At 37.1% G+C, this 24,194-nt stretch overlaps 1 protein-coding gene across 3 annotated transcripts in view; it reads right to left on the bottom strand.

Annotated features, from left to right (window-relative positions):
- Nucleotides 1-24,194, bottom strand: part of ankrd6b (ankyrin repeat domain 6b) — a 62,103-nt gene that overhangs the window by 24,405 nt on the left and 13,504 nt on the right. For all 3 annotated transcript variants that reach the window (XM_089118353.1, XM_089118351.1, XM_089118352.1), the window contains exons 2-5: nucleotides 22,771-23,027; nucleotides 8,665-8,763; nucleotides 6,242-6,340; nucleotides 1,444-1,542 (exon numbers count right to left, since the gene is read on the bottom strand). In XM_089118353.1, coding sequence (XP_088974479.1) covers nucleotides 1,444-1,542; nucleotides 6,242-6,340; nucleotides 8,665-8,763; nucleotides 22,771-22,899 — 426 coding nt within the window. In that variant the 5' untranslated portion in view covers nucleotides 22,900-23,027. The remainder of the gene's footprint in view (nucleotides 1-1,443; nucleotides 1,543-6,241; nucleotides 6,341-8,664; nucleotides 8,764-22,770; nucleotides 23,028-24,194) is intronic.

Below are 24,194 nucleotides of genomic sequence, written 5' to 3'. Positions count from 1 at the left end.
AGAAATAGTTTTTGAGATTGTTTCAATTATATATTCAAATCCACCAAAAAAAAAAAAAAAAATGTGTTCATAAACAGCTGGGGAATTCACATGCCTCTCCATAGAGAGCTGTACATGTCATCTAGTGGTTACACCATGATTCTACGCTTTTTCTCTACACTGTAACCAGATGGTGCTAATTTTCTTCAAAAAATATTTTTTTTCTGAAGGCCTAGACTCTATATTAAACTAAAATACTGCATTAATATTTTTTTTTAAAAATAACATATATATAGAAAAATATACTGTATATATATTAACCATTGAAACAAATAGACCATAAATATTGTATAAATATTAATAAATTCAATCAAATTGTCTCAAAATACTAAATTAAAAAGAATAAATATTATAGAAAAAAATGAATTGCATTGGTTTTACTGGGATGGAAGAAGTTTCATTTTTAGGCCTCCGGTCACTTCTGACCGGGAAGGCCCAGGACGTGACTCATAAAGGAAGACCATCAGAGGGTTAATTTAAAAAACTGTTGCAGTCCTAATATGAATCGATAAACTGCTCCGAAGGTTAGGTGTGGGTGAAGGCATCATTACTGGATCCGGACGAGCTATAAAAAGCACCCTTGGATTGAGTATTAAATGTTCATCTTAAATGTACAGGCTTGATCTTCTGATGGAAGTATGTGACTTTATGAATGAATAAAATCATCATAATCAAATAAACACCGACATACACATTTGTGTCAATTTAACCGATGTATTGAGTGTTTTATTACTGCAATAAGGCTGTGCTGTAATGTGAACCATAACTAGTCATGATTGAAGGGGTTGCAGAGCTGCACGAGACTGAAACTGAAACGTTCGAGCCTCCAAACAACATCATTACGTGTGCAATGCATTTACGAGTGTAGTGACATCACCCAAACACAAGATCAGTCGGAAAACACCCAAACTAGCACCACCATTTGATTAATATACAGAAGGCAACATTAGAAGTGGATCAAAACCTTTCAAAGTTATACATGAATTTTGAACAACACCCATTTTTGTCTCAGGACAACTTTGATGAGCTTTACTGATCCTCTTTAAAGCTACACTGTGTGATTTTTACCCCCATCTAGTGGTGAAAAGGTATATGACCATCCAGTGAATATTAGTTTCTGTTCCTCTCAATTCTGATTTCGTTTTAACTCCTACGGTGGCCAATGTAGTCCAAGATTAACATGGCTTCCAGTTCGACCTCGTCCATGAGTGTTAACTCAAATGTAAACGCGAAAGGCGAAGATTGAATTAACGGGTATGTCCCTCATTCAAGAAACATTAATGAGCACATATATTTTTGAAAGAACTAAGTGTTTTTAACTAAGAATAAACTAAAAGAGTTACACAGTGTAGCTTTAAATGTTGATTTCTGCACTACGGGTGTTTGTGCGGTGGCAGATGTTACCTTGTTCTTAGCGTGAACGTTGGCTCCAGCCTTCACCAGCAGTTTGACAGACTGACTGAAGCCGTGCCACGCAGCCTCGTGTAGAGCAGTGTTCCCATCCTGAGGAGACACACACACACACACATACTGCACATTCAGCATTAGAAGGTACATTTATGTACCCTTTCTTTTAAAGGTTGAACTGTTCAACTGTGTTAAAGTTCATGAGCTGATTAAGTGATGATTGAAGACACCTGATGAAAATAATAGAAAAACTATTTTTAAGTCACCATTATGATGATCAGTATTTGCTTTAGTTGGGCTCTTGACTCTTAAACTGTTAAGATTAGATTTTGTTTGGCTGTTGTATCTGAGTTATAACTGCCAGATGAACGAAGAGAAAAGTTGATCAGATGGTGTTGGTTATGTTTTGACATAATCATAATTTGATCTGACAGACTGTGATTCCCTATTTTAAACACACACACAGGTACACTTCATCAAATGCTTGTTAATGCAAATATCTTCTCAGCCAGGCACGTGCACACATAGACATCAAAGGGGGCTTGAGCACCTGCCCTTTTTATTCCTGGAGAGAAAGAGCCCTTTTTTCTGGGGTGCTTTTTTATTCTATTTTTTAAGAAAATACATACTACTATTTGCGCAGTTTCCCTGTCAAACAACTATATTTAATGCATAGTGTATCTAAATACCAGATCAGGAGTTATGAAGCGCCGATCAGAGTAAACGCGTCACCTCTAGTGAGCTCGCGCTGCCGTTTGGACTTTGAGCCGAGCGGATAAACAGTCCGTGAGGCGCGCGCTTCAAATGAGTTTCGTTGTGCTTTTGCCACATAAACATTATCGAACGTTTATCGAACTCTATATTGATATCGAGTATTGACGATTTTGACTCGAACGTGATATCGTTTTACTGCGAAAAATTGTATAGTGATAATGAATGAATGACCATATCAATTTAAGACGTGGCTAAATGTAATTTATGACGTTTTTATGAATTTGTATGGCCTAAAATTCTTATTATTAAAGTTAATGACTTACATAGCTACATCAAGAGTCTTTCCCCTGAAGTTTAGAAATCTAAATTGGTGAATTTAGAAGAAATCTACATTTCTGTGTGAACTGATTATTTTGTAGGCATCTTTTGAAAATTAAACAATAGGCTTTATGCACAACTTACTTACGCATTCTCTGTAAAACAGGTCGCATATCGCTTCCGGACCGGTCCAGGTCTTTTGTATGTGCTTCATGAATTTTTTTGCGGTTTTACTCAAGATAACTTAAAGGGTTAGTTCACCCAAAAATGAAAATTAAGTCATTAATTACTCACCCCCATGCTGTACCAACCCCGTAAGACCTTCGTTCGTCTTCGGAACACAAATGAAGATATTTTTGATTAAATTTGAGAGCTGTATAACTACCACATAGGCTCCTAAAGGACTGGCTCTTGACTGCCCAGAAAGTCAATGAAGAAAATGTTTAAATATCCCATGTGACTACCGTGGCTCAACTATATGTTTATCAAGCGACGCGAATACTTTTTGTGCGAAAAAACAAACAAAAATAACGAGTTTATTCGACTATTCCTTTTCTTCCTTGTAGGCCAGAACGAGACTTCCTTAGATTTCCACGACGCATGCGCGAGATTTGCGATCTTCTCACACCAGCTTACACTACTTCAGATCGCAAATCTCGCGCATGCGTCGTGGAAATCTAAGGAAGTCTCGTTCTGGCCTACAAGGAAGAAAAGAAATAGTCGAATAAACTCGTTATTTTTGTTTGTTTTTTCGCACAAAAAGTATTCTCGCCGCTTGATAAACATATAGTTGAGCCACGGTAGTCACTTGGGATATTTAAACATTTTCTTTATTGACTTTCTGGGCCGTCAAGAGGCAGTCCCTTAGGAGCCAATGTGGTAGTTATACAGCTCTCAAATTTAATCAAAAATATCTTCATTTGTGTTCCGAAGACGAACGAAGGTCTTACGGGGTTGGTACAGCATGGGGGTGAGTAATTAATAACTTAATTTTCATTTTTGGGTGAACTAACCCTTTAAAAGGAGCGAGCAAAGATTAGCATAAACAATATCCCTCACATGTGCAGATTGATATTTAAACGTTTTATATTTTTTATTCTTCACAGCAACGTTTAGATATTTAAATGGAATAAAACGCCAATAACAAAGTGAACTAGTTAGGTTAGCTGATTACCTTAAATATCCATAGATATCGTAGTCAGTTCTTACGGCCGTTAACACTTTCTCTGACAAGCGGATGCGATGAGACCCGTTTTCCGGTTTGGTCACGTGACGCACGGCATAAAGCCTATTGTATGAGTTTGAGGAAGATAAAATTAATTAACTTTTTAAATATTTTTTAAAAAATATTAGAGTTGTTAATATATATACTTTTTTGTTTCAAAAAAGTACAATACATTTTTAAAAAAATTATGAGAAGTGCCCTTTTTTTCACTTGAGCCCCTGCCCCTCAAAATGTCTGTGCACGTCCCTGTTCTCAGCCAATCATTTGGAAGCAGCTCAATGTTGGACTTGTGTCAATGGTTCAGGCTGGTGTAATGGTGTTTGGATTATTTTCTTGACACACTTTGCGCCCCTTAATACCAACTGAGCAACGTTTAAATGCCACAGCCAACCTAAATATCCTAGCCTCTTCCAGCGGGATAGCAGGCCATGTCCCAAAGCTCATCTAATCTCAAAACGGCCTTCAGTCACCAGATCTCCATCCAGTGGAGCCGCTTTGGGATGTGGAGGAACAGGAGTTCCCAATGTACTGTTAAATGTACAGTAACATTTTGAAAAAGATGTCTATTTTTATTCATATTATTTTTATCCCCAGTTTTCTTACTATTTTTATGCACATGTTGCAACAGGACAAATTCCTTGCACATGTACTTGCAATAAAAGCTGATTTTGAGGAGATTCAATGTGGAGCAAAATCTCTGAGGAATGTCACCTTGCTGAATCTGTGCCACGGAGAATTAAAGCAGTTCTGAACGCAAAAGAGGGTTCAACTCGGCACTAGCAACGTGTACCTTATAAAGTGGCCTATGAGTGTCTATATATGCATTCATGTATAATATATATATATATATATATATATATATATATATATATATATATATATATATAGATCAGATAGTTTATGACAACTGTCTTTAAGTGTCATTCGCTCAATTATGACATTTTTAAAGCAAATGTGACATTGTTTGAGATGTATTTGTTATGACACCTTGACCAACCAATACATCATAACTTGTAAGTGTCTTGCTAATGACAACTTGACATTACTAAGACAACACAACCTGTCATAAATATGTCATTAACATGACATAGCAGATTAATGATCAAACTTAAGAAACCACTTAGCTTTATTGGTTAACATTAGTCAGGTGGTTGGTTTTGACATTGGCTGTCATGAAGCCATTATAACTTTTTAATGATAAATTCAATTAGTAGCACTGTAATCAAGGTCACGAAAAATAGTCATGACACAGTTATAATGGCTTCATGACAGCCAATGTCTAAACCAACCACATGACAGTTTAATGTAATGTTACCCATAAAGCCAAGTGGTTTCTTAAGTTTGATAATATATCATGTTTATGGCATATTTATGACAATTTATGTTGTCTTAGTAATGTCACGTTGTCATGATAAAGACACTGACAGGTTAGACGTATTTGTTTATGAAGTTGTCATAAAGACATCTCAAACAATGTCATATATTTGCATTGAGAGAAAGACACTTAATGACAGTTGTTATAACGCATAAATGCATAAAACCTCCCTCATATTCATGGCATATGTCATGTCATGGTTATGAAGGTGTCATGCACACCCCTTCAAGTAAAGTGTTACCAAAACTTGTAATCGGGGGAAATATTGCAATAGAGAGCCTAAGTCCCGCCCCTCCGCTTCCGGCTCATCGGACCTTATTTCGGAAAAAATATGTGTGGTAGTCAATGGCGAGAGACAACTTATCTTTTTATTCCGTCTGAACTGTGCCCTCAATTACACATATGATGTTTGTCTATTTAAAAGATAATTCTGAAAGTCAAAAACGTCGCAGTTTGTCATAAAACAGAAGAGTAACTTTTAGTTTTATGTGAAAATCACTCTGTGAACTACATCTCCCGGGAAGCGAAACGAGATGCGCTGCTCGTGTGTGTGCAGTCTGGTACAAAACACTCGTAACGTTACGATTATAATGCAAGACTATAGAAACAATGACAGACGTTAGCCTCAGTAAAGTTAGCTTCATTCATTGAGAGAAAATGTGCGCTTTTGGGGTTTGTAGTCTTTGTAATTACGTATTTTCACAGTCTTATACCTCAACGGTTTTACATCAAACTGCGACTTTCTTTACTTTAAAATGTATCTTTTAAATTGACAAACATCATATGTGTAATATATCAAAATATTTGTTGTCTCTCGCCATTGACTACCATACAATATTTTTCCGAAATAAGGTCCCATGGTGGTCGACCGGAAGGGGAGGGGCTTAGGCTCTCTATAGGTTCCAGCACAAATGTGTCTGTTGTCCCAAGAGCTGATCTCCTACAGTACATAACTGTGATAGTTTCACATCTCTTGTGTGACTCCATGGTCTCCTTCTCACTCAATAAAAGTATTTACACCAATCAATATTCCAGTTATTTGACCAGATTACTGTACACTTTATACATTATATGTGCAGTGAAAGTAGCTAATGAAAACAAAGCAGTGCAACTCCTGCTATAGTAATTGATTTGTAGCATATATGAGAATGAGAAATATGCACCTTGTCTTGTCTATCAAGTGCACATCCTTCCTGAACGAGCGCGGAGATGACGTCCGTGTTCCCCACCACAGCGGCTCTGTGCACGGCTGTCTGGTCACCCTGAGGGAGAACAACACATCCGTCAAGCCGTGCAGTTACAGCAATCAGTTTAGCAATCTTGTTTTGGACAAAACAGATTTCTGATTCTGGTCAAAACACGACAACAGATTTTGGATTATTTGAAAAGAAATGCTGTATAAATATGATTTTGTTTGGTGTAGCGCGATAGATTCAGTAGAAGTGCAGGGCACACGGTTTAAGATCAACATTTCTCCGTTTTTTCAGGATCTTCTGTAAAATCAGGATTCTTTCTCTGGAGCAGAAAGAAAAACAAAAAATGGCACGGTTGCCAAAACACAGATAAGGTTCATGAAAACAAATTTCAGTTTGTGTTGTGGAACATCATCTGACAAAATACGAAGGAAAAATACTAAAACTATAAACGTGCTGTGCTCTGTTCCTCATCGCTCTTCTGACCCGAGTATAATGCGTGAGTTATGGTGCTTTTATGCTTTTCCTCAAAACATCTGCTTTTGTGCTGCACTAAAGAAAGTCATGGTGGTTTGCAAGGAAACTGGTTGTACATTTCTGGGTGAATTATTCTTTTAATTGTATGGACCTGAATTTGTATAAGTACTAATGTTGTAAATACTGTATATTTTTCATGTATATCGATTTGATGAAGAACGTAAACCAATGCCAACGCTGTTTGTTTGAGTATATAGTAGCCAGTCAGTTCGATGCTATTTGTGTAAAACAAACGTGTATTAAGTAATATATATAGACCATTTCACAAGATGTAAACAACACTGGTCCAGAAGCACTTCCTGTTTCAGTTTGTAACTGTTTTCTTTATTTCACATGTAAAGAAAACATCTTAAAGATGTTTGTTTAACTTTTTGATTCAGTTTTAAATGTTCTGTTGGTTGTATTTTATCCCAGCTTTTATGTAGTGTTAAAAAACTGAAACAGGAAGTGCTTCTGGACCAGTGTTGTTTACATCTTGTGAAATGGTCTATAGGCAAATTACCATTCAGAAACGTTTTGTAAGAGCCGTGTGTGGTGAGGTTCTGTTTGACTCTCTTCATCGCCACTTTCTGGGTCTGATTCTGCCTCATACTGACCCAGATAGCAAACTGACATTGAATCAACGTAGAAACATGACATCGAAACAACGTTGATCTGACATTGTTTTGCTCATCGAATTAACGTTGAACCAACGTCAGACGCTTCATTCTTTCAAAACTAACGGAAAATCAACTTGAAATCAACGCGTTGTTTCAACGTTATGAAAGCAAACCAATTTTCGATTTTCATTTCGCTTTGAAGAATGCCGCGTCTGACGTTGGTTCAACGTTAATTCGATGAGCAAAATCAACGTTGTTTCAATGTCATGAGAGACGTCGTTTCCACGTTGATTCAATGTCAGTTTGCTGTCTGGGGATACTGCAGTTGACACCATTATTTACATCTGGACCGGTGTGGTGAAGAGATGAGTCCCCCTGAAGAGATCCCACCTTAGGACCCCATAGTATGCCAGTAGTATGCCTGATCTAAATATGTTCTCACGATAACTTGTTAAAAGCAGTTTGTTGCCATCAAGTAATATGTTTATTTGTTTAGCGCTTTTCAAGTAATACGTTTGTTTAGCGCTTCTCATAGTATTGCGTCAACAGCAGAGGAGAAAGTCCGCGAAATTTAAAAATATTACTGTTATTGTGTCATGAAATGTAATTGTAAGAGTTTTTAAGTCGAGAATATAGTTGTTTAAAGCTCAAATCTGTGGTTTATTTATAAAGATTGCGCCTTCTTAAAACATTGTTCTGACGTTTTCGTAGTTGTCTGAACCAGGGATCAGCAGCACATCTAGCCCGCCTGGAACAGCCTTAACTCGGCTAGTCATTCTGACGTTTGCCGCGGATAAATGCTATGCTACTATGTAAGCTAACTAAAAAAACAATAAGAACGAGAAATGTTTAAATTTACAATCTACAGCTTCGGTTATATACTAGTATATGAAACATATAAGTTAAAATACATTAATGACTCCTTATAACGTACTTCAAACGTCTTTTATAATAAACTGATTTTCTCTATTTGTAACCAGGCACTAAAGCGTTTACCCATAAAACTAGCTTTGAACCAATCGGATCGCTTGGGTCCTAAGATGGGACTCATCTCTTCACCACACCGGTCGTTCAAATGACAGAGGAGAGCGCGGCTGACAATAAAGGTGTAATTTATGAAAAATAAGACTTTTTTTAGATTTAGATTTAACAGTGACTTTGTCCAATGGAAAACCTAGCGACGGCACACGTCATCAGTGATAGGTTTGTTTTTACGAGAAAATGCATTTTATATTACATTTTACATTTTATACTCACATCATCTTGAATATCCAGGTCACATCCAGCAGCGAGCAGAATCCTCACAACAGCAATGTGGCCTTTATAGGCAGCCAAATGCAGAGGTGTTCTGCCATTCTGCAAGAAAACAACACACACACACACAATCAGGCACTCAAACACACACAGACAGACTCTAACAGCTATGGAGGGCAAGCCATTGAATGAGTGTGGGCCGAAACAGAAGAGTGACCGTGATGCAAACCTGCACAATCCCAGTCTCACGATGAGCGAGAGTAAATAAAAATGTGATCTAGTAGCAGTCACATATGACATCATCAGTCCTCTTTTCTAGCGTTTTAGCACTGATTAATCTCCCAGAGGACTGCGGTCAGGAGACTGTCACGAAGAGAAAGTGACTTACGTAACAGATAATACTCATTTCACACAGTGTGTGTGTGTGTGTTCTGGCTGCTGTATCAAACAAGGCACGAAGGCCCTGGCTTTTTTTTTTGCAAACAAACGTCACGTATTAGAGAGGCCGTTCTTATTATGTAGTGCATTCTCAAGTCCTCGTGCGAACCAAACTCACCAACATTTGTAAATATATACATTTGACTACTTTGGTTTGAGTGGCTGTTCATTTTTGTCATGTTTCATGCAGGTGCAGATGTGAAGATCAAGATCTATTAAGAATATTCCAGGTGTTTGGTCATTTGTTCCATTATGTAATCAAAATATTTCAAATAAAAAAAAAATTCTCTTAAAAACTTCCTTAACCCCTTACCTGTCACCCCCCTTTTTTGATAAAAATGCACTATACAAACTTAAATGGTTGTAATTCAAGAATGCGTTGAAATATATATACCTAAGTTTGGTCTTGTTTTCAAGAAAACAATCAGCAGATTATTACTGAAGTGAAAACACTTCAATGAAAAAGTATGATAATTTACAGTAAATCAAATATAATTTATTAATATATTTTTTAATATAAAATAAATATTTTACCAAATATATTTTTTGCTATAAAATTACTATAAAATGAAAGCCGAGCTGTGTTCCAAATTTAAAGTTGATATCACAAATTTTGAATTTCCCATGAGATTTTGTTTATAATTATACCAAAAATAGCCACCGGGTGCCATTGAATTCCATTGAATTTAATTGTATGCATTCTGCCATAACAAATTAATAAATTTCTATTCAAATATCACTTCTGTCACTAAATATGGAACCTCGAGACTCAGACCTTTCTGACAATATGTGTTTTGTCAAGATTAGAAAAGGTTTTGATAATAAATTATGAAAGGTGATGCCCAAAAGGGGAGGGGCCTAATAAAAAAATACCGTTTCTATGGTAACGCAACGTCCAATTTCAAAACGCTTTTCACAGGATGAATTCTTTCTGAGTTCGTAAGCTTTCAAATGATACCTATGATAACTACTAAAATATGTGATATAATAATAATAATAATAAAAAAAAATTATATATATATATATATATATATATATATTATACTTTTAGAGAATTTCTTACCTTACTGTTTAAAATATAATTTTATCTTTTTTTTATTGACAAATACTAATTATGTTTTATTATAAACCTTTAGCACTAAAAACCAAAGTTTCCATTATTAAAAGTGTGTGCGTCGACTTTTTGTGACAAAGGTCAGAAACTCCTGTAATGACGTTGATTTTTTTGAGGCGCACTCTTGTCATAAATTCATATATTACTGTTCATTCATAATTTGTAAGAAAGAAACAGCGCTAAAATATCTATTTAGGAGTCTTAGACCTTTCCAACAATATATAGTTTGTCAAGACTAGATTAGGATTTAATAGTAATATAGTGAAGTAAATTTAGATTGCCCGTATACGGGCAAGTGACAGTTATCCGCCAGGAAGTGATGTCATTTTTGTGGGAAAATTACAGCACAGTAATTATTGGTAATTAATTATCAGATTAATTCTGTTATGTTCTGTGCTTTGTAATTCTAAAACTTGTTTGACCAAATTATAGAAATCCATTTGATAATATCAATATTTCAAAAGTAATAATTATTGTAAAAATTATTTTGACAGATGTTATATTTAAACTTAAAAAGTACAGTATATACAGTGCATGTCAGAATTATTTGCCCCTTGGTAAATATGATCAAAGACGGCAGTAAAAAATAAATCTGCATTGTTTGCGCTTTTGATATTTTATTCAAAATCACATTATTAAATAAATGGTTTTCTCCAAAACACATCGGGAACAATTATTTGCCCCCTTTTATTAAAACAGCATTTATCTGAAATTGAAAGCTTTTGTAACATTATCACTACCGTTCGTTCAGTAAAGAGTTTTTGGGGTTTTTTGAAAAGAAATTAATAAATTGTATTCAGCAAGGACCCATTAAATTGATCAAAAGTGACAGTATAGACATTTATTATACAGCAAAAGCTTTCTACTTCAGACAAATGCTGTTCTTTTGAATGCTTTCAACATTGATAAGAATCAGAAATGTTTCTTGATCATCAAATCATCATATTACAATGATTTCTGGAGGATCATGTGACACTGAAGACTGCTGGAAATTCAGTTTGCCATCACAGGAATAAATTACATTTTAACACATATTCAAAGAGAAAACGGTAAAATTAAATTGTAAAAATATTTCACAATATTACTGTTTTTGCTGTATTTTGGATCAAATAAATGAAGCCTTGGTGAGCAGAAGACACTTTTTAAAACATTAAAATCTTACCGTTCTAGTAATTTTGGCCACTGTATATATGCGTGTGTGTGTGTGTGTATATATATATATATATATATATATATATTTTTTTTTTTTTTTCCCCTAAAGTTGACATTGCTATGTGTTAGTGAACATTGTGAAGAAATGCCCATATGGAAATAAACAATAAATCCCAACATTTCTTGATAATATGCTGCTGTATAACAGTGAGGACAGTAATGGACATCGATTACAGCCTGGGATTCAAGTCAGATGCATAAAGATTTGCAGACATGCTAAGAAAAAGAAAAGAAAGATGGAAACTGATGTAAAACGCAAACGCAGTGAAGAGATGCAGATAGTGAGCGGCTCCAAAGTATTATTGTGAACAACAGCATGAGATGATGAAGTGATAGACACATGAAGGAGAGACCGGTTTTAGAGGACTCGCCCAGGGGTTCCCAAACTTTACTGTCAGCCAAATCCATAAAATGTCAAATATTTACTTAAGCACCCCCTCAGTTTTTTTAAGGCAAGATTTTCATTAATGTAACGACATATGCACAGTTATCTGATGTTGGTTAATGACGACATGACATGTAAACAGATAAATTAGCTCTTCTTTTTTAGTATGAGTTTAATTTTGATGGTTTTTATGTAAAAAAAGGAGTGCTTACACTCGGATTCTCTCTTTACAAGAACCAACTAACTCTCAAATCATCACAGTCTTTGATTTGATGTCACTATTTTGTTTAATTATGTACACACCCACCTATTATGCCCCTTTTCCACAAGATGTCAAATAAGTCTCTGATATCCCTAGAGTGTGTATGTGAAGTTTTAGCTCAAAATACCCCACAGATCATTTTTTACAGTAAGATTAAATTTTCACTCAGAACGGGAGAAATTTTTATATAAAATTTTCACTTTTCGGGGCAGAGGAAAACGCACCGTTTTAGTGTGTTTCCCTTTAAATGCAAATGAGTTGCTGCCGGCCCAGGGGGCGGAGCCTCACGAGCTCGCGGGACAACCTCATCTCGCGAAAATATAACATCAGAAGAGAAACTCTCAGTAGTTGTGTTCATTTTATCCGTCAAACAGTCGTGGGCGGGGCTTGTGCAAAAGTACTTCACACTGCCCTGAATCTGAGAACGGCTTGTTCTGAGACAATGCTTATGATATAACAAGGGGGTAATCCGACGGTCGGAAACTGAAGTCTCTGGCTAGCAAGCCTTCACCTGCTGTTAGCATTCCCATTGACTCCCATTCATTTTGGCGTCACTTTGACAGCGAATAACTTTACATCTGAGGCGTTTAAAGACTCCATTTGTCCATTGTTTATTTCTAAAGAAACCCGACAATGTATAAAATGCTCCATTACATTGTATATTACGTTATGGCCCCGTAGCAGTAGTTTTTGTAAAACTAGGCTAACGATTGCGTCATAACACAGTAGAGAAATTGCGCAGTCGCTCGGCCAACAGGAAGTGAGTGCTTCTAATTGACTTTTCTCCGTTGAAGTCTATGGGGTTGCTGTGTCCATGTGATTTATGGGGATTTAAAAGTGGATTTATATCATTACTGATTGATTGATTCCTTTTATTGTCCTTTTTAGCAAATTTGTTTCCACCATCACAATACACACACATGAAACATACATAACATACGTGCTGCATAGGGTGGTTGTGTACCAACACACAAATTTATGTTCAAACGTGAATTTTGCACAATGGGTGCCCTTTAATGTTACATTTGATTTAATTATTTATTAGCTTTTTATCAACTGCAAACCCAGTTTGGGAACCCTAGTCTATTTGAATGTTAAAATCACCTCACAGGATGAGCGAAGTGCCTGGAAGAGACAGAGAAGTGTGTCCAGATCATCCAGGAAATATGAGGGCAGGAACAAACAACAAGCAGTGAATAAAGACGGCAGGTCTTCTGTGTCATACTTGTACCTGGGTGTAAGTAAGGCTAATGTCCATCCAGCCGGTTGTTATCTCAGAATAAACCCCGACAGGGTGATCAGGATCAGGTCTTCAATCAGCCTGAAGGGGTTTATTCTGAGATAACAACCGGCTAGATGGGCATTATCCCGCTTATTAAACGCCATTAAAGTACATAAATAGACACAAAATATTGATCTGAGTTTAGCTCTTTAAAAGCAGTTGCAGCACGGCAAGTTCAAACTAGACGGATATTTAAGAGATACGGTATACAGTCATAACACTCATTATGTGCTGACTTTAAAAAATTTAAATGGTATTTTTCTGTGTATTTTATTTTGCTATTGCATTCATTATATCGTGAATTTTCCTCCGGGACTTTTATTTTGAAATAGCGATCTGATAGCACAATTGCGGAAATGTTATGACATGTTCAGAACGAGAAAGGAAAGCATCGCAGGCAGCACAGCTTAGAAATGCGATCTTCTAACAGTTCAGCCTTGGGAAAACATTTGACTGTAAGTAATTAACGTGTTTATTCCACTATAATTAAGTTATGATTATTGATACAAGTGATTGAACTGATTACAACATTGAAACGAACTTGGTTGAGAATGGTTTGAACTAAGAGCAATCAGTGACTGTTATCCAACAGTATTATTGTGTTTGTTTTCCTGTAATATATATTTACATGTTTTATTATTTGTATTTCAGTTTTACAGTAAAGAATAATCACCAAGAAAAGTTACGCCTTGGGACTTTATTTCAATCTGTTCACTATCTGTCTAATGGAGCACAGTCACGCTTTGTGAGGGCAGAATACATTACACAGCATTTCACCACAAAAATAATTATGGAGATAAGAGATATTGACTTCAGATTAAACTGTTTTAAAACCATACCGATTTGTATCTCATAATCCAACAGTCAGTGTACAAAACATTGGTCACAAAATGGCGGCAGTTGTGTTTATATGAAACAAGAGAGCGAGTCCACAATACTGGATGACAATTCAATTCTGTACACAAAATATTGCCAATAATAACACAAAACTTCCACGAAGAAAAAACATTCCTAGCAAGTGTAAAGCGCTGACTTCAGTGACTCTGTGTTTCTGTTTTCAGCGATTGTTATTAGAGCCAGACCGATATATCGGCAGGCCGATGTTATCGGCTGATATTAGGCATTTTACATTAAAAAATAAAATAAAAATGGATGAAACACGCTTCAACCATGTGTTTGTCCACCAGAGGGCACTCTATACCATCCCTGGCCTGTTGGCAACACTCGTTTATAACGCGCAACACATTCTAGCTAACCACAAAGCTAGCTAATGCCGCTATCATCAATGGAATTTAATGAGCTTTGTTAATTAATTAATGAGCTTTGGTTCCTCCTCTGTTCTGTTGCGGCAATAAAAGAAACAAGATTCTTTTTAAAATGCATTATCATATTATTTTAATTAAAACCCATACATAACTACAAATAACTAATGTTAGGGAAATCTGTTAATGTTTTGTTGTGCGTTCCTGGAAAAAATTAAATAAAAAATATCGGCCGATATATCGGATTTTAAAACCAACAAACATTTGTATCGGTAATATCGGCCTTCAGAATCCTTTATCGGTCGGGCTCTAATTGTTATCTAGGAATAACACACCGCTGGATGCCGCGATTGACCAATCAGAATCAAGTATTCCAAAGAGCCGTGTAATAAAACCGCTTATGGACTTGACTGCTTAAAACGAGCTTTGATTGGATATACAGCATTGTGCAGCTCTAGTTTGAGTCCTTATGTAATGATTTGGGGATAGAGCAGAGGTGTGTGGTCAGGACGGGGAACAAACTGAGGAGGTTATCCACCCACCTGACAATACACACATTATAAAGAGAGTTTTCTCAATCTCAAGGTTGCACAAGCTCCCATTTTCCAGTTACAGACAGAAAAACAAAACTGCAAATGCATGTGACGTTTAGTTGATATATAAGAGTGGGGACAATAAGGCCATGTATGAGAAACAGTGAGCGCTCATGTGTATAAGAGCATGATATTTCTGTCCACAGTTTAACCTGCAGTCACACAGATAACAATACGGCAACATTATGTGTTGCATTATCACAATGTCAGAAATAACTATTGTGTTCCTTTCATTAAAGCCCAGACCCCTGTGAATTGTAGAGCAGGCTCTCAGTTTCCCTCCTGTGTGAAGTCTGTTCTGTTCAAATGCTCTCTGATTGAAGGAAACAGACCCTACCTTTGTTTCAGGAATTCAATAAGGTGACTTTACATCAGTAAAGTCTATTGTAAATAAATATATTATAAATGATATATCAGTTATATATAATCTTTAAAATATCTTCCCCTCACTCTTTCGGCTCATCTCTTCTCTGATGAGGGCGGGGCAACCTGTCACTCACATGAGATCCACCAATAGCAGACCACACCCATCCAACCAGAACAATCAATCCACAAGTTTCCGAGGGGCGCTCATGTAAAAAATAAAGTGGGTGAAACTTCCGGTGACGCGGCGGAAGCAGCATTCCAATGGTATTTTGTGTGTTAGTTAGCGAAGAGGCTAGCTGTTTTTCTGAGAATTATTTTACTATTTAAAGACACAAATCTTTATGAGAGATGTCGTTACGGAGCTCAGGGACAACATGTGCTGTTCGCGGTTGTAACCGGACTAAACTAGTTCAGTGGCTTAAACGTGATTGTTTTGAACATAAGCTGAAAACGAGTGATCCTGCCAGAGCCCGTCTCTGATCCTGCCAACGACTGTAGTTTCCATCACCTCCCAAAAGACGACGAATCTTCCTGTGTACATTTGTTTCAATTCTTAATGTTCTATAAACTCTATCAGCATGTGATTGGCTGTTCGCTACTGATGTTACAGCTAAACTCAGGATCAAACAAAGCCTGTGTTGACAGAATACCAAATGTGCCAGTTAATGTATTCAAGCAGCACATTCATTTATAATTTTGAATAAACTCCAAAGCACAATGACTGTGTATTTCATTGTAAAGTGTGTATTTTTTATTTTAATTGTTTGTCAGCTCGCACAACTGTCTGTCACCATGCCTTGATGTGTATTGATTATTAATAATGTTATTATAATACTCCCAACCAACTACTGCGGAGGGTAAAGGTACTGTTATTTCACCCTTTTTAATTTCGTTGAGGTTGTGTTCCCACATCGTTAGCTAGTTTGGATCGCTATAACTTGAATGACCGTCAACTGTTGAATGAACGAGTATCAAGCATGTCAAGTCGCGCTTTGTTTACTTCCAACCGGAAGTCGCGCCCACTTTTGACGCAAGGCCTCATGGGGCGTAGGAAACTTGTGGATAGCTTGTTTTCACGTGACGTCACACGCCACTGCGTTGCCATGGCGCGAAATGCAAATGGAGGGCAGGAAGTAATTTGCTCTAGTGTTGTCAAAAAACTCGGTACTTCGGTACCAAGTCGGTACTAAAAAAAAAAATGTTACGGTACCAGCTTTTCTAGGTACCGAGTACCAGGTTAATCCAGTTTTAGACGCGCTGTCTGAAAGGTGCACAGTTGCGTCCTCTTCATAACGCTGATATGTCTCTCTCTCTGAATCCACTTGTTGACACGAAAGGAGGAAAGAGCCACATGGAAATATTTTGGATTAGGCTAATGTCACGTCGCCATAAGAGGCCGATTACATGCAAATTCGCAATTTCAAATATAGGCGCGAGGCAATTAAGCGCGCTCATAATAAAAACTCGTTGCATAGCAACGACAGACGCCGCGTGAGAGCAAGCGCTTTGGAAAGAATAAGCGCGCGCAAAAATATAATAAAAAACACGCGCGATATGTGAACGGCCTCTAAAGTGCTTTCGGGGGAGTTTTACGAGTACATGAGCACAGTAGCTAGTATCCACCCGACACCAGAGTATAACTGGTATTTAGTATCGACGCATCCCTATGTCATTTAATGTCAGTGCTAGTTCTAGGCGTATTCTTCCCTTTATAACTCAGAGTCAGCAGGTTTAAAAAGCCTTTTTAAAATTAAATATGAATGCAGTTTTAGATAAAATAAAAGTACAGTCAAATCAAATAAAACATGTTTTTTCTCCTGTAGCCTATAGTTTGGTAATGCTACAATAAGATACCATTCATCAACATTAGCTACTTCACATCAACACATTGAGTGAACAATGTATTTTTACAACATTAATTAATGTTTGTAAATGTTATTTAATACAAACACTTGGTTGTTCATGTTTGTTCACTTCATTCATTGTGCATAAATAAATGTTAACGGATTAAAACTTTACAAACAACTTTAAAAATGTGTTAGTGCATACTATTGTTTATTTTAGGTCATTTTATCTAATCTTTTTCTAAAGTGTTTATAATGCAAATGTAGGCTACAGTTTCCATACTTGTAACCGTGATAAACACTTAAAAATATGTAAATTTAAACTAAGCTTTGGTACCGAAATTGGTACCGAGAACCGTGAATTTTTACTGGTATTGGTACCGAATACTGAAATTTTGGTACCGTGACAACACTAATTTGCTCTATTTAGAAAGCACTATAACGCACTCAAAATGCCTGTGTTTTGCGTTGTTTATCGTTACTTAAACCACGATCGTGGTTTTCGATCAAACCACGAGGAGTTTTTTACCATGTACCTAAAGTTGTTCATAAGGGGGAAATGCTAGAAAATGACCGAAAAACTTCTGAAAAACGGCTTGCAAACATAACTTACGTCTGCGGTCGGGAGGAGCCGAATGGGAAAATGCCCGTGTGTGCAGTGATCACTTCGTCAAAGATGAGTTCATACAGCAATTCAAGTGGCTATGTTTCTGTAATGTGTAATGTTTCCGAACTTTACACGTAATAGCGTAATAGCGTGTAAAGTAGTACAGTACGGATTTTCCTCCATTTCGTCCATTGCGCTCCTTGCCCTCCATCTGCATTTTGCGCGTCATCATAATCACGTGACTGAAACCCAGCTATTCCCAACGAACAAAATCAAGCCCAGTCCACATTTGCTCTTGTTCCAGAAGCTGTTAAACTTTAATATCTGACACAATAGGGAAAGACTATAACAACTTCCGATTCATGGCGAATTCATGAGCCTGTCTGGAAAAACACTCTGTCCCCCAACTGTCAGAATATAATAACTTAGCCTTACATTTACATTAATGCTTACCTCTCAATTACCAGTACTGGTGCAATAAACTGATAATGTTGTTACCGACCCCATTAAACTGGTTCATGTCACTTTTTCCAGTGAGTCTATAGTCTGTACTGATGAGAGAAATTAGATGAACAAATATGTGTTACATTTAAAGGAGTAGTTCACTTTAAAAAAAAAAAACTTTTGCTAATAATTTACTCACCCCCATGTCATCCAAGATGTCCATGTCTTTCCTTCTTCAGTCGAAAAGAAATTAAGGTTTTTGATGAAAACATTCCAGGATTTTCTCCATATAATGGACTTCAATGGGAACCAAACGGTTCAAGATCCAAAAGACAGTTTCAGTGCAGCTTCAAACGGCTTTAAACGATTCCAGACGATGAATAAGGGTCTTATCAAGGACCCTTCGATTCATGACTCGAAAAATTATTTGTACATTTCGAGTCACGAACGCTCATCACAGAACAGAGCAAAGCGAGCATTTGTGCTTATAAAACTTAAACTTTGTTATTTATTTATTAAATTAGCGATCGTTTCGCTTGATAAGACCCTTATTCATCGTCTGGAATCGTTTAAAGCCATTTCCCTTTTAAATAGCTGAATTAGCCCTATTCTGACTATTTTATTATTATTTATTATTATTTTTTATTATTATTTTTTTTTATTGATTGTTTTAGACATGTTTGTGTGTGAGTTTGTGTGTAACTGATGGCCATATCAAATTCCTGTGTATCTGCTGATGCATTTGGCGAATAAAGTGATTCTTGATTCTTGAACAGTTTGCAGTGAAACTCATTTGGACCTTGAACCGTTTGGTTCCCATTGGAGTCCATTATATGGAGAAAAATCCTGGAATGTTTTCATCAAAAACCTTCATTTCTTTTCAACTGAAGAAAAAATGACATGGAGATCTTGGATGACACACAAATTATCAGCAAAAGTTTTTTTTTTTTGTTTTTTTTTTAAAGTGAAGTACTCCTTAACAAATAGCCTCGTCTTTAAAACACTTTACCCAACAAACTAACTGTGTAAGAGCTGTATGGGACGACCCCCAAATTGCACACAGAGTTGGAGGACCAGGCCTCTGCTTGCCTTGGCAAGCGACGAGAAATCATCTGATAAGACTGTTTTATTGCTCAAAAGAATGTTGAATTCAGCCACATGCAAAAGCACAGGCCATAGGAAAAACACATACGACTGTTCTTTATTAATTCAAAGACAAACTATAAATGAACATGCATATCCCCAATACTGTACATTGTTTCTACTTACTGTTTATTATATTAGCTCTTTTTTTTTTGGCATGTTTTCTGATTGAGCCACTAGATCATGTAACTAGAGGTCGACCGATATGGTTTTTTTCACACCGATACGATACCGATCTTTTGAAATCGAGGCCGATCCAGGCAATGCTGCCGATTTATTTTGGTCGATATTTGCTCTATGAAATATAAAATGTAAAAGAAATGATAATTACTTAACATAGACAAACTTTCTCAACAAAAACATTTTATCCTCTCAAAAAATGTAGCCCTATTTTTTGTTTTGTTTGTTGACGGACAAAGACAAATGCGGACATGACCTAATTAACACAAAAAAGGAGAAAAAAAAACTTTAAATTATTTAATTTTTTATATATAAGATTTATTCATATTTTATTTAATTTAACTTCTAACAATAACGTATTTCACTAGTAAATTGCTGTTGAACGACAAAAACGACCACCAGATGGGAAAATGATCATTTACAAAAACTTTAAATGCACCACAACGCACCGTCCGTCCGTCCGCTGTTGGACCTTTTAGTCTACAGTGAAATACAGTCACAATTTAAACAGTTTGGCCAGCATTTAACCATGTTTAATCCAGCTACTAACTAACGGTCAATGTTGTGCCTGAACATATTTACGTTCATATTTAGGTCTGCTGCTCACTCGGCTGGAAAATGACACTGGCGGCAGCGTGCGTCAAACACATGCTCCACGACAACACTAGGCTGCCCACAGATGTGCCTGCCTAATAATCGGCTTGATATACTTTGATATTGGCCGATGCCGATTATGTAAAAAAATGCCAAATCCGACCGACCGATTAATCGGTCTACATATCGAAGCTTATAAGCATCCTCTGGATTCCAATAGGACTGCATGGATAAACTTTATTTTTAATGACGTTCCAGCTGATGAGGGTAAAACATCGTCGTCTGTTTGCTTCATTTCACTGGATTGTTTTGTAAACAAGACTGGATTTGCAGACCGATTAACAGTAAAGAACGGTGCTGTGCCGTCTATATTGGCTCTGACAGGAATTGTGAAACACACGGACTCTGGGCCGAACATGTATGGGCGAATCCGGTTGCCATTTGACAACATTGGACGTTTTCCCCCACGTTCACCGACGGGTGAGTTGAAACTCATTATAATATGCAAAACTGTTCTCCACTCACAGCAGTGGGTGTTTACTTCCAAGTCTTCAGTGCGACACGCCCATAAAAACCGACCGTTTTTCAGGAAGGCTCACAACTTGGGTACAAAATAGTCTATTACTTATTCATTTTGATGTTTTTGAATGCAAAAACCAAGCGAATGTCATAAATTGACCTTAGACAACAATATAATAAAATTTAAAAAGCCAGTTCATGACCCCTTTAAATCAGAGCATAAAGGGACCGAACAAGCCGAACTGGAGCGGCGTGACCTCAGTGGAGGCTCAAGAGCGTCTCCTGGGCGCTGTTTGTGTGGCGCGACAGGCCTCAACACATCAGGCAAGACCAGAGTCAGACTAACATCAGCTCTTCACACAACTTCCTCTCCATAAACTATTAAAAGCCATTAAGACTTTCATCTGAGACTGCATCTACGAGCGCGACGCCCGAGGCACTGCAGCACTTTCTTTGCTCTTTGTGTTTGTATTGAGATTAACGATTTCCTGACGTGTATGTTCAGAACGATATGTGCATGTGCTCTCACACTAGATATGATAGACATGTTTCATATGTAGCTATTAGAGCCCGACCGATAAAGGATTTTAAAGGCCGATACCGATACAAATATTTTTGGGTTTTAAAATCCGATATATCGGCCGATTTTTTTTTTTTTATCAAATATTGTTGGATTTCACACACGTGTAAAAGAAAAGCTAACTTTTCTGCACAAGATACGTTTGATAGTTTTTCTCTATGTCTAAATGTTCACTCCTCGCAAGTATAACTTACATTTTACAATGCAGGGACTGTAACTAGAGATATGCTAGTTATAAATAAGGTAACAATTACTTTATTCAGGCAGAAAAAGTTCATTGTGGTTTCCAAGCTCATTAAAGTTAACGTTAGCGGTCTTCCACTGATGATAGTGGCATTAGCTATAGCTTTGTGGTTAGCTAGTCTATGATGAGCCATAATTTAGCAATAGATAACATCATACTGCAAATTGTAAAACATACATTTTCAATAAAACAGGCCAAGGAGAGATGATTGAAGCGCGTTTCATCCATTTTTATTTGATTTTTTAAATATTCATTTATCGGCCATTATAACCACCGATACCGATATTATGGAAAATGCCTAATATCGGCCGATATATCGGTCTGGCTCTAGTAGCTATGTCTGGTGGGGAGAAAATAAAAATAGATTTTATCATCTGACTGGATCTGCTCCTTGCATCGTATCGCATTTTTCTTCAATATCGTGCAGCCCTAATCGAGGGAACAGACACAAAGAGGGCTCTCGAGAGCCTTTTGATGCCTAATATCACAAATCCCAGATAGCAAACTGACATTGAATCAACGTGGAAATATGACTTTGAAACAACGTTGATCTGACATTGTTTTGCTCATCGAATTAACGTTGAACCAACGTCAGAACCAACATTCTTTCAAAACTAACGGAAAATCAGCTTGAAATCAACATTGTTTCAACGTTATGAAAGCAAACCAATTTTCGATTTTCATTTAGCTTTGAAGAATGCCGCGTCTGACGTTGGTTCAGCGTTAATTCGATGAGCAAAATCAACGTTGATTCGATGTCATGAGAGACGTCGTTTCCACGTTGATTCAATGTCAGTTTGCTGTCTGGGATGGGACTTCACAGGTGCGCATTTGTCAAGGCGGGCATCCCTTCCTTCGGCTCACGATGCTGGGATAGGCTCCCTCCACCCTACTAGGACAAGCGTTTTGAAGGACCAAGGTCTTCAGATGTACATTAACACCAAGACCTGTATAGAAGTGTATAGAACCTATGTACAATTATAATATAATGACTTCTAGACCTTACTATAGAACTAAGATTACTAACGCATCACACTGACCTTGGTAACGGCTACCTTGGCCCCTTTGTTGATGAGCTGAACCACATGCTCCGCTTGGCCCTTGTGCGAGGCTATGAGGAGACGCTCAGAGAGAGCTCGCACAGATGATGATGCATCCTGCTGGGTCATGAATTAGGGAAAGACTCGGGGAGGGGGAGGTCTGGGGATCAGGAACAGGAACGAGTCCCTCTGCCGTGGGATGAGAGGAGAGAGGAACCATAGATGTCCAGCTCCTCTCATGTCCTTTTGGAGAAAGCCTGCAGGGAAACAGGAAACGGTTCCACCGTCACAAAAGCAGAAATATTTTTCCAGAGTAAGAGCGGATGTGACCTGCAGGCAATGTGAAACATTCAGTTGTCAGCATAATATCAGCAGATCAGTAATGGTCTCATTGGTTTACTTTAGTTATTAATGTATTTAGTAACATGACCTAACAGAGTCATTTTATTTTTACAACATTTATTAATCTTTGTTAAATGCTATTTTATAAAAAAATACGGCTGTCCATTCTTCATGTTAGCATTAAATGATGCTTACAAATGGAAATTTTGATTAAAAAAACGAGCAAATGTTGAATTAACATTAAGATAAATACTATAGAGTTTATTCGTGTTGACTAATTTCATTTGTAACATCCCAGATAGCACAAGTCTATTTGATTGACGTAATTTTAAGAGTGTTTGCTCATCTGCAAGACGTCTATAGGACGTCTCCTGTCAGATGTCAAATAGACGTTTAGAAGATGTCAGTTTAACATGCATTCTAAATCATTGCATCTTCGAGACGTCTTCTAAACGTCTATTTGACATCTGACAGGAAACAAACACTCTTAAAATTACGTCTTCCAGATGTAAACATCACCTCAAATAGACTTGTGCAATCTGGGATCGAATATAATCGCCCCACACGAGTACTGCATGTATGCAGATAACGTTGGACATACTAGACATTTTGCAGCCAAATAAAAAAGTCATCTATCTTCAGAAGGATGTGAAGCATGAGCTTTGACAGACTGAATTCACGCTGACACTGATTATTTACACCTGGTTTTGGCAAAGACTTGAGAAATGTCATTTGATCATGTTGTGTTTGACTCACTTGCACATGTTTGCTGTGTGCATGAAGTCTCTCGACACTTTCGCTTGATTTACGCGGGTAACGCCTCAATGACAACAGTTATACAACTTCAACATATTGTTCAACTGATAGAATCGTGTGCAAATAAATAAATACAATTGAAATACAGATTAAGGAATGAATTCCTAGAAATTAACTAAACAACGTGCAATGGATTTCGAAACAATGCGGTAAAAGTGGAACGAAACAGTGTTAACTTACATAGCAGACGCGATTCCTCACTGGCCGGTCTCAGTCTCGCGATCACTAAACAACGCTGAGATCCAGCGCCTGGTTTCAGCGAAGAA

This window comes from Pimephales promelas, chromosome 13, assembly GCF_988280905.1.
Source record: "Pimephales promelas chromosome 13, fPimPro1.hap1.1, whole genome shotgun sequence".
Classification (NCBI taxonomy): Eukaryota; Metazoa; Chordata; class Actinopteri; order Cypriniformes; family Leuciscidae; genus Pimephales; species Pimephales promelas.
This window is presented reverse-complemented; position numbering and strand designations above follow the sequence as displayed.